Source organism: Psammomys obesus, unplaced genomic scaffold, assembly GCF_907164565.1.
Source record: "Psammomys obesus unplaced genomic scaffold, mPsaObe1.curated_primary_1811, whole genome shotgun sequence".
NCBI classification, from domain to species: Eukaryota; Metazoa; Chordata; class Mammalia; order Rodentia; family Muridae; genus Psammomys; species Psammomys obesus.
Genome location: NW_026596092.1, coordinates 558,313 through 571,429, shown reverse-complemented (window position 1 = coordinate 571,429; position 13,117 = coordinate 558,313). Strand labels below are relative to the sequence as shown.

At 46.1% G+C, this 13,117-nt stretch overlaps 1 protein-coding gene across 1 annotated transcript; it reads left to right on the top strand.

Annotated features, from left to right (window-relative positions):
* The first annotated feature begins 4,414 nt into the window (after window positions 1-4,414).
* Window positions 4,415-11,791, top strand: Rbfa (ribosome binding factor A). The gene is made up of 6 exons (XM_055628007.1): window positions 4,415-4,664; window positions 6,710-6,929; window positions 7,471-7,583; window positions 9,027-9,111; window positions 10,531-10,604; window positions 10,986-11,791. The coding sequence occupies exons 1-6, from the start codon at window positions 4,501-4,503 to the stop codon at window positions 11,371-11,373; spliced, it is 1,044 nt and encodes a 347-aa protein (XP_055483982.1). The 5' UTR covers window positions 4,415-4,500; the 3' UTR covers window positions 11,374-11,791.
* The last annotated feature ends 1,326 nt before the right edge of the window (window positions 11,792-13,117 follow it).

Genomic DNA, 13,117 nt, shown 5'->3' with positions numbered 1-13,117 from the left:
TTCCGACATGTCCCTGGGAGATCTAGTGTGTGCTCCAAGTGGTTAACAGACAAAGACCTCCTGGATGCCTGTGTCACCTTCATTGCAGCACAAATCTCATTGCTTGGTGGGGCCCAATACAACTGTGATCCTCCACCCTTCGGCTACTCCGTCTGGACACTAGCCTGGCGCCTTGCCGCTATAATGCTTTGTCTTGCTTTCCGCAGACCAGTGGGTCTGTGGCTCCATTCTAATCTTCAGGTCAGCTCAGACTTTCATACCTGAGACCCTACAGGTCAGCTCTGAAATTCCAGCAGGTTTCCAACATGCTTTCTTATATTTTCTAGCTACTTGCAGTGACTCTTTCTGTATCAGCCATTTGCTTCTGTCTCCAGGAAGGCCTCTTTCAACTCTGGGACCTCTTTAAAGCTTTTGTAGCTTTTGTTAACCTACATGCACACGTGTATATACACACACACACACACACACAAAACACACACATTGGTGCATACATTATGTGTGTGGTGTAATGTGTGACTGAAGAGTATTGAGACTGGAGTAAAAGTATAAGCAATACGCCAATAAACTATTGGAAACCATGAGTATTTGGTAATGAGTAAACAGCAAAACTAATATAGCTGTGGATCTATTGTTATTCAATAACCTCTGACCTTGTGGGAAGACACAGGCTTTTCATCTATTTCTGGTACAGTGTGCACAGCTCTTTGCAGATGACTCTCGGAGTTCTGTTATCGACATTATTTTCACCTGTATCATTTTCATCATCAGGCTTAGGGCAATGAATGACTTGAGTCTTTCAGGTGACTTGGTAGGGTAGGCTGGGACAGGACATTGTCAATACTGACAGCAGAATGCATCAGTTACTGTTATTTTTGCTGCTTAGTCTTGAAGGAGGCTGGCAGGCTACATTTTATTTATATTTTTATTTTAGATATATAGTCTTTGAGTGACCAATGTACTGACTTACATACAGAGTTAAGCAGGAACCTGGCCCATAGTTTTATAACAAAAGAGAGAAATGTAAAATGCAGGCAGGGATGCCAGTTTTCATCCTGCTCTTTGTTACCTTGTGGGCCTAAGAGTGATGATAGTGCTTTTTAGCAAAAGCAGTGTCTATGTGCCAATTATAAAGCAAACCCTCAGCCCCCCTTTCCCAAGAAGACCACAGGTGTGTATCACCCTGCCCCGTGTTCAGTTTTATACTTTCGAGCAAGTTTGATCACCATACCTTTTCATCTCCTAGTATCTATACTAGGAGTGAGTTTAGATGGAACTATTTAATGCAGAACTTAGCTAGATCCATTTTTCTATTCATTTTTCACTGATACAATATCTTGAGGCTAAAGCTTTATCTCAAACTCCTAACACATTTGATCACCAATATTCATATGGAAGAGTTATTCCATATACCAGCATTCCCACAGTACAATTCAGTTTCATCACAGCAAGTTATTAAGAATTATAAGCAATTTTCTTTTTTTTTTCCTTTTTTTTTTTCTTTGAGATCTAATTCTGTAGCTCTACCCGGCCCTTTAAGGGATCCTCTTACCTCAGCCTTCCAACTGTGAGTGACCACAGATGGCTGCAGGGATGTTCTATACCTCTCCCATATAACTATCACTTGTCTGTTTACTATATGTTACTATGGACAAATGTTGCTACATCTAGCTTTGGTTTTATTTGGGGGAGGACTCCAAGTTTGTTTGGACTGTGGGGGTGTGATAGTCAGCCCTAACCTCATGGCACTGTGTTTTTGCCTGCCCAGAAATAAACGGTTCTATCCCAGTCATTGAGTACTCAGACCTGAGTAATAATTTACACAGGTCCCCTGTGATGGCTGAAAACCGCTTAACATGGCGCCAGGATCCCTTATGGACTGTTGACTTTTGCTCTGGAATGCCTGGGAGATCCTGGTGGCCTGTGAGATAAGAAATAATTGACTGTGAGATAGTAACAGCTGCCTCTGCTTCTGTACAGCTTGCTTATCACTGTGGGGAAGTATAGGCTTAGATTTTCCAAAAACCTACTTTATTTAGGGTTCTTAAACACTTCTACCTCCCTTTCAACCCACTGACCAGAGGTAGGGGAGAAAGAAAGTTGTTAGAAAAAATGGGTTTGTGGACCATGATAGACATAGTTCCTTGGAGTGATTCCACTCCTTGTTGTCCAGATATCAGAAGCCCAGTCAATTAGCCCACACCAAATGGCAACACCAATCAACAACAGCAGCATGATTCAGCAGAAATGGCAAGAATCCACAGAAATCAGAACAAGTCAGTGAGAGCAACAAGACTCAGCCAGAGTGCCATGAGAAGTTCTCTAGAGCGTTTCTCTTTGCTTTGTCTCTCTGTCTGTGAGCTTCTATTTATCCCTTCTCAGGATCCTCACAGGCTGTTAAAAACCACACCCCTTGCACAAAACAACTTTCAGCAAAACATCATGAACCCTCACAATATACCTTTTCAGCTGACCAAGATCACGTGTCCTCTCATGTGTCTGTTTTCATCTGGGGATGAACAAAAAACATTTCCACATCCCATAGTCGGGACCAAAACAAACAAAAACACATAAAAGAAACCAAACTTTCATACAGGAAAGGGATGATGGAATGTTCTCTGTTTCTCTGTGCAGCCCTGGCTGTCCTGAAATGCACTCTGTAGACCAGGCTGGCCTCAAACTCAGAGATCTGCTTGCCTCTTCTTCTGCCTCTCAAGTGCTGGGATTAAAGGCATGCACCTCACTACCCAGCAAAATGGTCTTTTTATTATTATAAAGCAGGAAAGAAATAAACAACTGAGGGAAGTAAAATAGTTTCCTGCCTGGCTGAGGATTCCATGGATAGCGGTAAAGCACACCCTTTCTGACGTCTGTCTTAAAGAACCCACCTAACCTAACTTCCATGCCATTTGGCATTAATGCCTCTATCCTTCTGCTAGCAGTAAGAATAAACTAATTTAATCTAAATTTGGATTGAGTATGTCTCTGGTTTTTCCCGGTGGATTCAAATGCCAAAGCAGGACACAGCCAATCACTCCGCTCACACGCTTGTGCTGTGGTTGTTTTCCAGTGTGCTGCCCTGCAGCAGGCCCTTCGGCTGATGTGGGAAAACATCAGTGCTACTCGGAATGGTTCACACCCTACTGACATGGAAGGAGGCAGAAAAGGCCAATGACTAGGTTCTGATTCCTTGACTTTTCTGTGTGTGTGAGATTACTTAAAGCACTGCACCTACTGACTATTGTTTACTTCCCTTGCTACCTGGAATAGAATGACCTGGAGAAAGAGTTGAAAGAATAGCCCATCACCCTTAAAAACTGACAACGACAAAAGCCCAGCCCACAAACAGCAGGTTTAAGTGAAAACACAGGCTTGTTTGTTTTGTTTTGTTTTTTTGTCTTGTTCTGTTTGAGATAGGGTTTCTCTGTGTAGCCTTGGCTGTCCTGGGCTTGCTTTATAGACGAGGCTGGCCCAGAACTCACATAGATCTACCTGTCTCTGCCTCCTTACTGCTAGGATTACAGGCCTGAGCCACAAGGCTTGTTTTTAATTTGAATTTGGGTGAAAACTCTGGGCTAGATCTACTAATTTCTTGGTGGGTCACCTTTCTTCTTGTTAAAAATTGGACACATCCCTGTACTAAATTTTCTCCCCACTGATGAAATGAGTGCTTATTTGAGTTGGGTTGAGGGAACACGACAGGGAAAAGGAGAGCAGGAAAACTAACGGCAGTAATGAAGAGAATGGAGTCCTCGGGAGACTGCAGTGGAGTTAGGCTCTTCTCCTTTCCATCTCCTCTCCAAAGTGCCTGGATGAGACGTCTTAGTTTTTCACTTTTAAAACAATCATAAAATACGAGAGACATTCTTATCTTGATGACCACCATATCCTGGTTCCATACACGGCGCATTGCATATCTGAGTCATGTTAAGCTTGACTGTCTCCTCAAGCATTTGTTCCGTGATTAGTGGTAAAAGGATTAAAAAAAAACAATCAAATAAACGAACAAAAACCCTTCTTGCTTTCTGAAATGCACACTACAGTACTGTCACCATGACCCTGCTTTAAAATTAGCTTGGTGGGGCTGCAGAGGTAAACTGTTTCAGGCACTTTGCTGCTCTTCCAGAGAGGAGTGCTGGGTTTCCAGCAACGCGTCGTGCAATTCTCCACTTTCTTAACTCCGGCCGGCTCCAGGGTATGGCACGCCCTCCTCTGGCTTCGGGCGGCACCTGCCTTTACGTGTATGTGTCCCACGCGCACATTCATATAAGTAAACAATAAAATAACTGTACGGTGGGGGAAAAAAAGGTACGTGGTTGGGGCCCCTGGCCACACAGCACACTGTGGGCGCCCCGCCCACAATGCAGTCATAACTCGGCGCCGCAGCCCCGCCCACATGTCAGGTTAGCCCCGCCCACGCGCGACCGAGGTCTTCCTGTTGCCCGGCTGCGGGTCACAGCAGTCGCGCGCCCACTCGTGATTGCGGGCCGCGCGCTCGGAGGAATGTGGGCCGGGGTCGCGGGGCTGTGGGGCTCCTGCGCGCGGCTGCAGGCCCTACGGGGCCGCCAAGGGGCCGTGCTTCTTCCCGGCCGCGCGCGGGCCCTGCATACCTCGGTCGCCTCCTGTGGCAGCAAGAACTTGCTCAAGAAATTTGCCTCCAAAACCAGGTATGCACTGTCCAGGATCCGCTGCGGGCTGGGCGCCTGGTGCGCGGTTGAATGGAGTCGGTTTCTACAGGGAGCAGAAGTCCACGAGGGCCTGGGCCGAGAGCGTGGGGACAGATGTCTGTGTGTTACCTATATTCATGTTCGAGGATGATGATTGGCAGATCACCTGCAGTTTGACCTTGGACACTTTTCACGTTCCCACCACACTTTCAGGGTTTTTTTTTTTTTTTTTTTTTGTACAGTCTTGAGCCTCCTGAAGCTTCACATTGCATAAAATTTGTCTTAATTACATAGTTTTAGTAATAAAGATATGATAAAATGCTTGGATTTCACCGGGCAGTGGCGGCGCACGCCTTTAGCCCCAGCGCTCGGGAGGCAGACACAGAAGGGTTTCTTGAGTTCAAGGCCGGCCTGGTCTATAACGTGAGTTCTCGATAGTCAGGGCTAAGCAGAGAAACCTGTCTCCAAAAACAAAACAAGAAAAAAAGTTTTGATTTCCACACCCTCATAGGGTGTGGTAAGGGTGGTAACCAGCTTATATTTGGGGACGGGTTTGATAAATGATTTTACAGGTTTATGAAGCAGTGCATGGGGATATGTGGGTAGTGGCCTTGAGAAAGTAACAGGAAGAGCACCATTTTATCCTGTCTTATCAAGGGCATACATAGCCAGTGTGCGTCCCACAGTTCTGGGACGTCAGGTGTTCCTTTGGCCATTTTTGGTAGGAAGTTGCTGTGTGGAGTTTCTGACATTAAGAGGTGAGGAATTATGATTATAGATTATTTGGAATTCTTTGTGGGAGATGTACCCCTTCACTTATTAACCCATTCATTAGTGTGTACTTGTGGCTATCAACGATTATTTTATTTTGCTCAAAGTGTTCCATCTTTAGCCATCAGCAGCCTCTCAACCCTTTGTTCTTTTGACATACGCCATATTTTTTTTAACAGTTTCTTACTTCGTGGCACCTCAAGATGTCTTAAGCTCACCTTACATATGCCCCTCTCAATCCTAAGACTCAGCCATTTTCATGAGGAGCCCAGGTTACTGGAAGGTGCTGGAAACATGGTCTGGGAGCCAGCTGTGCTCGCTTTTATTGGTATATGTGGCCTTTGGTCCCTCTACTTCCAAGCATTTTGTACCTATCTGAAGCATTTGTCTTCTTTCCCTACTCTCCTGGCACACCCTTCTGTTAAGTGAGGCTTCCCTCAATTTCCTAAATGTTCAGTGGAGCACATATGAATCATCAACCTTTAGCTTCATGAGTTGGATACAAAAATCTAAAGGCCTGTCTGTCCTTCCACTGTAGATAGAACGCAAGTCAAGGTTACAGGGCTGTGTTAGATGCCTCTGTCTTACCCCCACAGCCATATTGTTGTCCATTAAACTTCAGTGCTTGTTAGGTTCCCATTAACATGCCCAGTGAAAGCACCCTACACCTGGAGTCATAGCCTCTGGCATAGTGCATGCAGCTCTTTATTCTTAACTTTCCAAAACTATCCCATCTAATATTTAAAAAAAAAGAGCACCCCCTTTTAAATATTTATTTTATAGTTATGAGTGTGTGTGTGTGTGTGTGTGTGTGTGTGTGTGTGTGTGTATGTATGTGTTTTTTTGGGACAGGGTTTCTCTGTATAACAGCCCTGGCTGTCCTGGAACTCATTCTGTAGACCAGGCTGGCCTCTAACTCACAAAGATCCATGCCTGTCTCTCCCTCTTGAGTGTTGGGTTTAAAGGTGTGTTGCCACCACTTGGCCTGTGTGAATGACTTTTAAAGCTTTGTTGGTACATTCAGGGCCAGAAGGAAAAAAAAAAACCCAAATTTTTATTTTATGAGTACTTTGCCTACGTGCACCACATGCATGCTGGGTGTCTGTGGAGGTCTGAAGAGTGTGTCAGACTCCCTGGAACCGTGATTTTGAGACATCATGTGGGTGCTGGAACCTGTTCCCAGGTCTCCTGAAAGCATAACTAATGCTGTTAACCACTGAGCCATTTTTCTAGCACCCCTAGCCCCCAATCTAATTTTTGTTTTCTTGATATAGAAAGAAGTTTTGGTATGAAGGTCCATCCCTGGGGTCTCAATTGACTCACAAGCCGTCCAAGTATGAGTTCCTCATGAAGAACACCATAAAGAAGACTCGGAAAGAAGACAGCATACGCCTGAGAATGCTGAACGGCCTTCTCTACAAAGCCCTGACGGAACTGCTGTGCACTCCTGAAGTGAGCCAGGAGCTCTATGACCTGAATGTGGAGCTCTCCAAGGTGAGCACAGGTCAGGGTGTGGGGCAGGAGGCCACAGGCCTCACACCTAAGGTCTTGCTTTAGGGCTGCAGAGGTGGTACCAAATCTGCTTTAAGTTGTGGGTCAAGGTGCGGAGGCCGGACTTTTCCTCTCCTGGGTGAGGGACCCGTGTGATAAGACAAAGTATCGGAAGTAATTTAGGAATGTGCTGTGAAATCCAGTCTGCCATTGTCTTCACAAAGACAGTGAGGAGTCCAGTCCTCCATCTTTCCTAGACCCGGCTGAGCAGCAGAAGAAACAGGTGATGATTGACTATTTCCAGTTTACAGCATCTGGAGAGATTGCTATGAGCAGTGCTGTGGGGTACCCGGGGTTGAGTTGGGAGAATGGGATGTGAGCTTGTGTGTCTGTGAACCGACATCTTCTCCATGTCTCTGGCTGGCATCACCAGAACAGTTTTCTGGGTGTAAGGGACAAAAGAAGCTGTAGTTCATATCTCCAGCATACTGTGTGAACTGTGAAGACGAAACCGAAAGTGATGTGTAGTTTGGGTGCACCTCAGGTCTCTGTGACGTCAGACTTCTCAGCCTGCCGAGTATACTGGAAGATAGGCATGTCTGCGGACCAGAACAGGCACACGGAAGCTGTCTTGCAGAGGAGTGCTGCCTACATGAGGTAATGGGGTTTGTTTTCTACAGTACTGCCTTCTGACTGAACCTTAAGTGGTGTGGTCATTTGTCTGTAGGTAAACTTTTAACATTTCTTTTTGTTTTGTTTTTTAAGACAAACAGATTTAATTTTTAGTGTAATAAACATTAATAGAACAATATAAACAAAAGTTGTTGGCTATTTTCAGTAAGAATGTAAAGAATCCTGAGACCCAAGATTTTGAAATTGAGGAGCCACTTGGACGGAATGACATTGCTCAGTGTGTTAGTTAGGGTTTCTATTGCTGTGACGAAACCATGACATGGAGGAAAAGGTGTGTTTCATTTACACTTCCATATTACTGTTCATTATTGAAGGGAGTCAGAACAGGGACTCAAACAGGGCAGGAACCTGGAGGCAGAAGTTGCTGCTGAGCCGTGGAGGGATGGTGCTTACTGGCTTGCTCCCCTGACTTGCTCAGCCTATGTTTTTAAAGAACTCAGAACACCAGCCCAGGGATGGGGTCCTCCTCCATCGATCACTAATTGAAAAAATTTCTTTAGCTGGAGCTCTTGGAGACATTTCCTAAAATGAAGCTCCTTTGTCTTTGCTAACTCTAGCTTGTGTCAAGTTGACACACAAAACCAACCAGTACACTCAGTTTATTCAGTTAAATTAAAAAAAAAAAAAAAGCCCAAGTCCAGGTGGCCACACATCTCAACATCTCAGAACCTGAGGCTTCCCATAGACCTCGCTCCTCCCTGTACCTCTAGCCCCTCCCTTCACAGATTGACAGATTGCCCCATCTCAGGAAGAAGACTGTGCTGGAACCCTGTGTGTAGGGCTTCGTGCAGCACATCTGTTCGTCCATCTGTGTACTGTGTCGTGTTCCCTGCAAGGGTCACTGGGCATCCATTTCCTCAGAGAATGTCTGCAACTATCAAAGAAGGACCCGTCTCATCTTTTACTGTTAACCAAGTATGGTTTTGGTTAGAGACGGTCAGAAAGTGAGCCCAGTTATGTCTCTTTGAGGCTACTGTGATTGCTCAGAATTCGGTGTCAAAGTCTCCAGGGATTGCAGGGCCTCGACTTTATTTGGATGCTCTGTATCCCATGACTAGATCGGAGTCCCCATCACTGGCATGCAGGGATGTCAGGCTGCAGTCCTTTCAGGGAGTGTGCACTGAGTACTGGGTGCTGTGAGTCCAGTTCAGACTACTTGTTCCTTAGGCCTCAGCCACCTCGGGGGGAGTGAAGAACAACTCTGGCACGGTGCATCTTGTATTCCTCTGTGATAAGGCTGTTTGAAGAAGGCTTCACCAAAGCTTTGCTTCTCCCCCCTTCATTTGTCTTCCCTTCCCTTCCTGCCTCCATAATGAGCAAGTCTCCCTTCCAGCCTGGTGCACTTGTGGTTTTGATGTAGTTTGCGTTTGGTCCCCCTCCACTAAACATCATGTGCTCTCTCCCCAGGCACCTTTTGATGTCTCAGCAGACCCTGAGAAATGTTCCACCCATAGTGTTTATTCAAGACAAAAAAGATATACTGCTGGCTGAGGTGAGCTTTTTAAAAAAATAGCCTTTAAAAAAAAATCTCATGTACACCAGAATGAACTTTTATCTGTCTGTCTATCTATTAGATTTTTAAAATTTTTATGTGTATGGGTGTTTTGTCTGTCTGTCTGTCTGCACCACATGTATATATTCCCCCTGAGGCCAGAAGAGGGCATTTGATTCCAAGAACTAGTGTGTGGGTGCTGAATTGAACCTAGATCCTCCGGAAGAGCAGCCACTGTTCCCAGCCACTGACCCATCTCTCCAGCCCTATTTACTCACTTTTATATGTGGGGGTTCCTTAGTTAGAGTTCCTATGGCTGTGATAAGACACCATGACCAAAAGCAACTTGGGGAGGAAAGAGTGTATTTCAGCTTACAGTTCCATATCAGTCCATCAGTGAGGGAACTTGGGGCAGGAACTCAAACTGGACAGTAATCCGGCAGAGACCATGTGGCAATGTTGCTCTTCATGGTGCTTCCTTATATACCCAAGGACCACCTGCCCAAGGTGGTGCCACCACAACAGGCTGGGCACTCCCACATCAGTCCCTAATTAGGGAAATGTTCTACAGGTTTGCCCACAGGCCAGAAAAAGCCACAGGGGCCTTTTCTCAGTTGCCGTTTCTTCTTCCCAGACGACTCTAGCTTATGTCAAGCTGGTATAAAACTAGCCAGCATAGTAGGCATAGAGGTCAGAGGACAACCTTCTACTGTGCCTGTCCTGAGGATCCGACAAGGTCACCAGGTTTGGCTGCAAGTGCCTTTGCCCACTGAGCCATCTCTCCTGCCCAAAAATTAGCTTTTCATACTTTACTTTTATATGTTTTTATAGTCACTAAATTTTAATGAATAAAATTTTAAGTTTTAGTTAATTTACTCTCTTTTTTTTTTTTTTTAAGAGAGAGTCTCATTTTGTAGCCTTGGCTGGCCTAGAACTTGGTATGTTAACAAGGCTGACTTAAAACTCACAGATATCCCCTTGCCTCTGTGGCTGCTTTCGGTTCAGGCTTCTTGACCCCACAGAGTGGGCTACTGTGGCTGTGACTGTGACCTTCCTCACATCTGTTCTTGCCATCCTAGAAGCTTCCTCTTCCCAAACAGTCAAATCTTTGGCAAAGTGGAATCATTTTGAGAAACTACTTTAGAAACCAGGAAATATTAGTGACATAATTCAACCAGTGTCTGTTTTCCTCATAGACTTGCCTCATGTTATGAGTTCTAGAGGCTCTGTTGCTGTCAGGGAACATGGGACAGGTTACTGGAACAATGAGGGTGTGAATTGCTGCTTTGAGGAGGCATCTGCAGTGGTGTTAACTGAAGCCATGGGACTTGTGCTGGGCTGTGTGTCAGGCTGTGATGCTGTACTCTGGAAGCAGAGGGCAAGAGCTGTGGCCTACCATCCCCCATGCTTTCTTTTCAGGTGGATCGGTTACTCGCAATGGCTGACTTTGGACCCCCAGATGAAAGGGATGACTTGGTACAAGATGATTTGAGGTGAGCCATGTGGACATCATTCTGTTACCCGTGATAGAAGCTTAAGCCCCATCAGCCGCTCAGTCTGTGCCTCCACTAGGCCAAATTGCCCCCTTGGTCCCTGCCCTTGGGTCCAGACCATGTCTGCATAGTTCTGGGCGGCTGCTGGTACACAACTATCCTCAGAAGATGAAAGCTGGGTGTGTGCACATGGCCACCTCAGCACTGCTTGTGACTCTGAAGAACCTAAACCAGGACCGCCTGTTTACATCCCTGCTTCCCTCAGACAGGATCAGAAGTGCAAGGAGACGTAGCAAGTGTTCTGGGCAGATGTTTTGGTCTTTTCACCCTGGTTTGGAGTTTGGCTTGGGCTCTGTGTGAAGCCTTCTCTTCTCCCCACAGGAACCCCAATGCCTTGTCACCACATGACTCCCAGGAACCAACCACACCCCCAACACTGTGTGGCATTGACCATGAGGCACTCAATAAGCAAATAATGGAGTACAAACGCAAGAAGGAGAAAGGGCTTCTGAGTATGAGCCTGGCACCACCGTCAGGGCGAGAGCTGGTACCTGAGCTGACGCGTTCGCTCAGGAGAAAGAAGGTATCATCCCGCAAGCACCAGGACATGTCCCCCAGAAGCTTCCTATTGGGTGAGGAGGACGAGGATGAGTTTGGTGGCGCCACTGATTATGAATGCCAAACCCATGAGGGAGAGGAAGAATGGGAAGCAGAAGCTGGAGGTGACAGGGTCCAGCCGGGGCTCTGTAGCAAAAGAGAACAGGACTAGGGGTGAGGCCTCACTGCTGCCTGCCCCTGCCTTGGGGAGATGGACTGCAGGAAGAACACTGGAGCAGAATGTGCATCTACCTGAGAGACAGTTGATGGAGGCGGAGCTCCTGCTGGAGGCCGTCCTAAGCTGCTTCCTGTTCAGTAGCTTTTCAGCTATTTATGCAATTAATTGCCTATCCTAACTCACCAGTTTTTCTCCAACATTCATGTATAACTAAAGGTAAATGACATCTTATCGCTGACAGATTACCTCATAGTCACTGGCACAGGCAGCCTGGCCTCTGGGGCCGGAGAGTTGAACACAGATCCCATAGGCCTACGTCTGTACACCTCCACAGCTAGCTCTCAGTGCTTACTCCGTGGTCCCTGGATAACTTCTTTGTAAATAAAATATTTTGTATTCTTTGGGAATTTCATACATATGTATAATGGATTTTGATCATATCCACTTCTGTCCTCTCCCTTATAACTACTATTCCTGCTCCCTAAGACTTCCTCCCAGTGTCCCATCTCACCAAATCTAGTTAGCTGCCCAAAGGTAATGTGGGTGTCGGCCATCCCTGGAGCACAGGCAGCCTGCCAGGGGCTCCACTGGGCTGCGCTAAAGGAAACCCTCTTCTTCCCCAGCAGCCATCAGCTGCCGATAGGTCCTTTTCTAGGCGTGAGGCCTGTGAGCCCTCTGTCATGTCCAGAAGACACTGTTTTGCAGTTCTTCCTGACCTCTGGCTCTTGCAGAATCTCTGTCACTCTCTTGAAAGTTGTTCCCGGAGACTTGAGGGAGAGAGGGTGTGATGTATACACCCCTGATGTCACGTGTAGGGTTAGTTACTTACGCGCTTCTGTGCACTTTGACCAGTGTGAATCTCCGTGAGTCCTGCTGTCCACATCTCTGATGAAGAATATGACTACATTAATCCATGGGCATAAAGAGAAGTATTTAGAAGGCGGTTTGATACTGTGTCCATTTAGCAAAATGATAGTAGCAGGTTCTTTATGGCCTGTGACCTCCCAGCCACAGGCTCTTGATAATTTTACCGTACCAGGCAGGAGTTTGCTTCTGTAGAGTGGACCTTAAATCCAAACAAAGTAATTGTTACTACTGTAACATTCATGCCTCTTACATTGATGGGCCCATCTTGCCAGAGTGGTTGTTCTAGCTGACAGGTTCATAGCTAGGTAAGGCGTCTGATGATTTTTCTCTTGCAGCAGCCTGCACAGCATCTAGTACTGAGATAGCTAGCCAGCAGGGAGAAAGTTTTCAGGTCAGCACCCACTAGAATACTCCATGTCCTATGGCCAGTGTGTGTGGTATTTCCAGCAATAGGGTGTTACCATCAAAATCTAGTTAAGAGCAATGGCAATACTTGTATTTTTGCAGGGAAGTGTCTCTGGGTCCCAGCTCAACCAACAACCTGAAGGGAGATTCTGCATAGTTTTTTTTTCTGTAATTTATTTTTCTCTTGTACAATACACTCCCCACACCAGTTTCCTCTTCCTCCTCTCTTCCCAGCCCCTCCCATACACTTCCCCTCTCTCCCAGATCTATGCCTCCTCTATTTCCCTTCAGAAAAGGCAGACCTACCAAGGATATCAACCAAACATGGCCTATCAAGCTGCAATAATGCCAGGCATATCCCTTAATTAAGGCTGGATGAGGCAACTCAGTAGGAGGGAAAAAGTTCCAAAAGCAGGCAAAACATCTTTGTGTGGAGGCTGTGATGGAGCAGAAAGTGTATCACCAG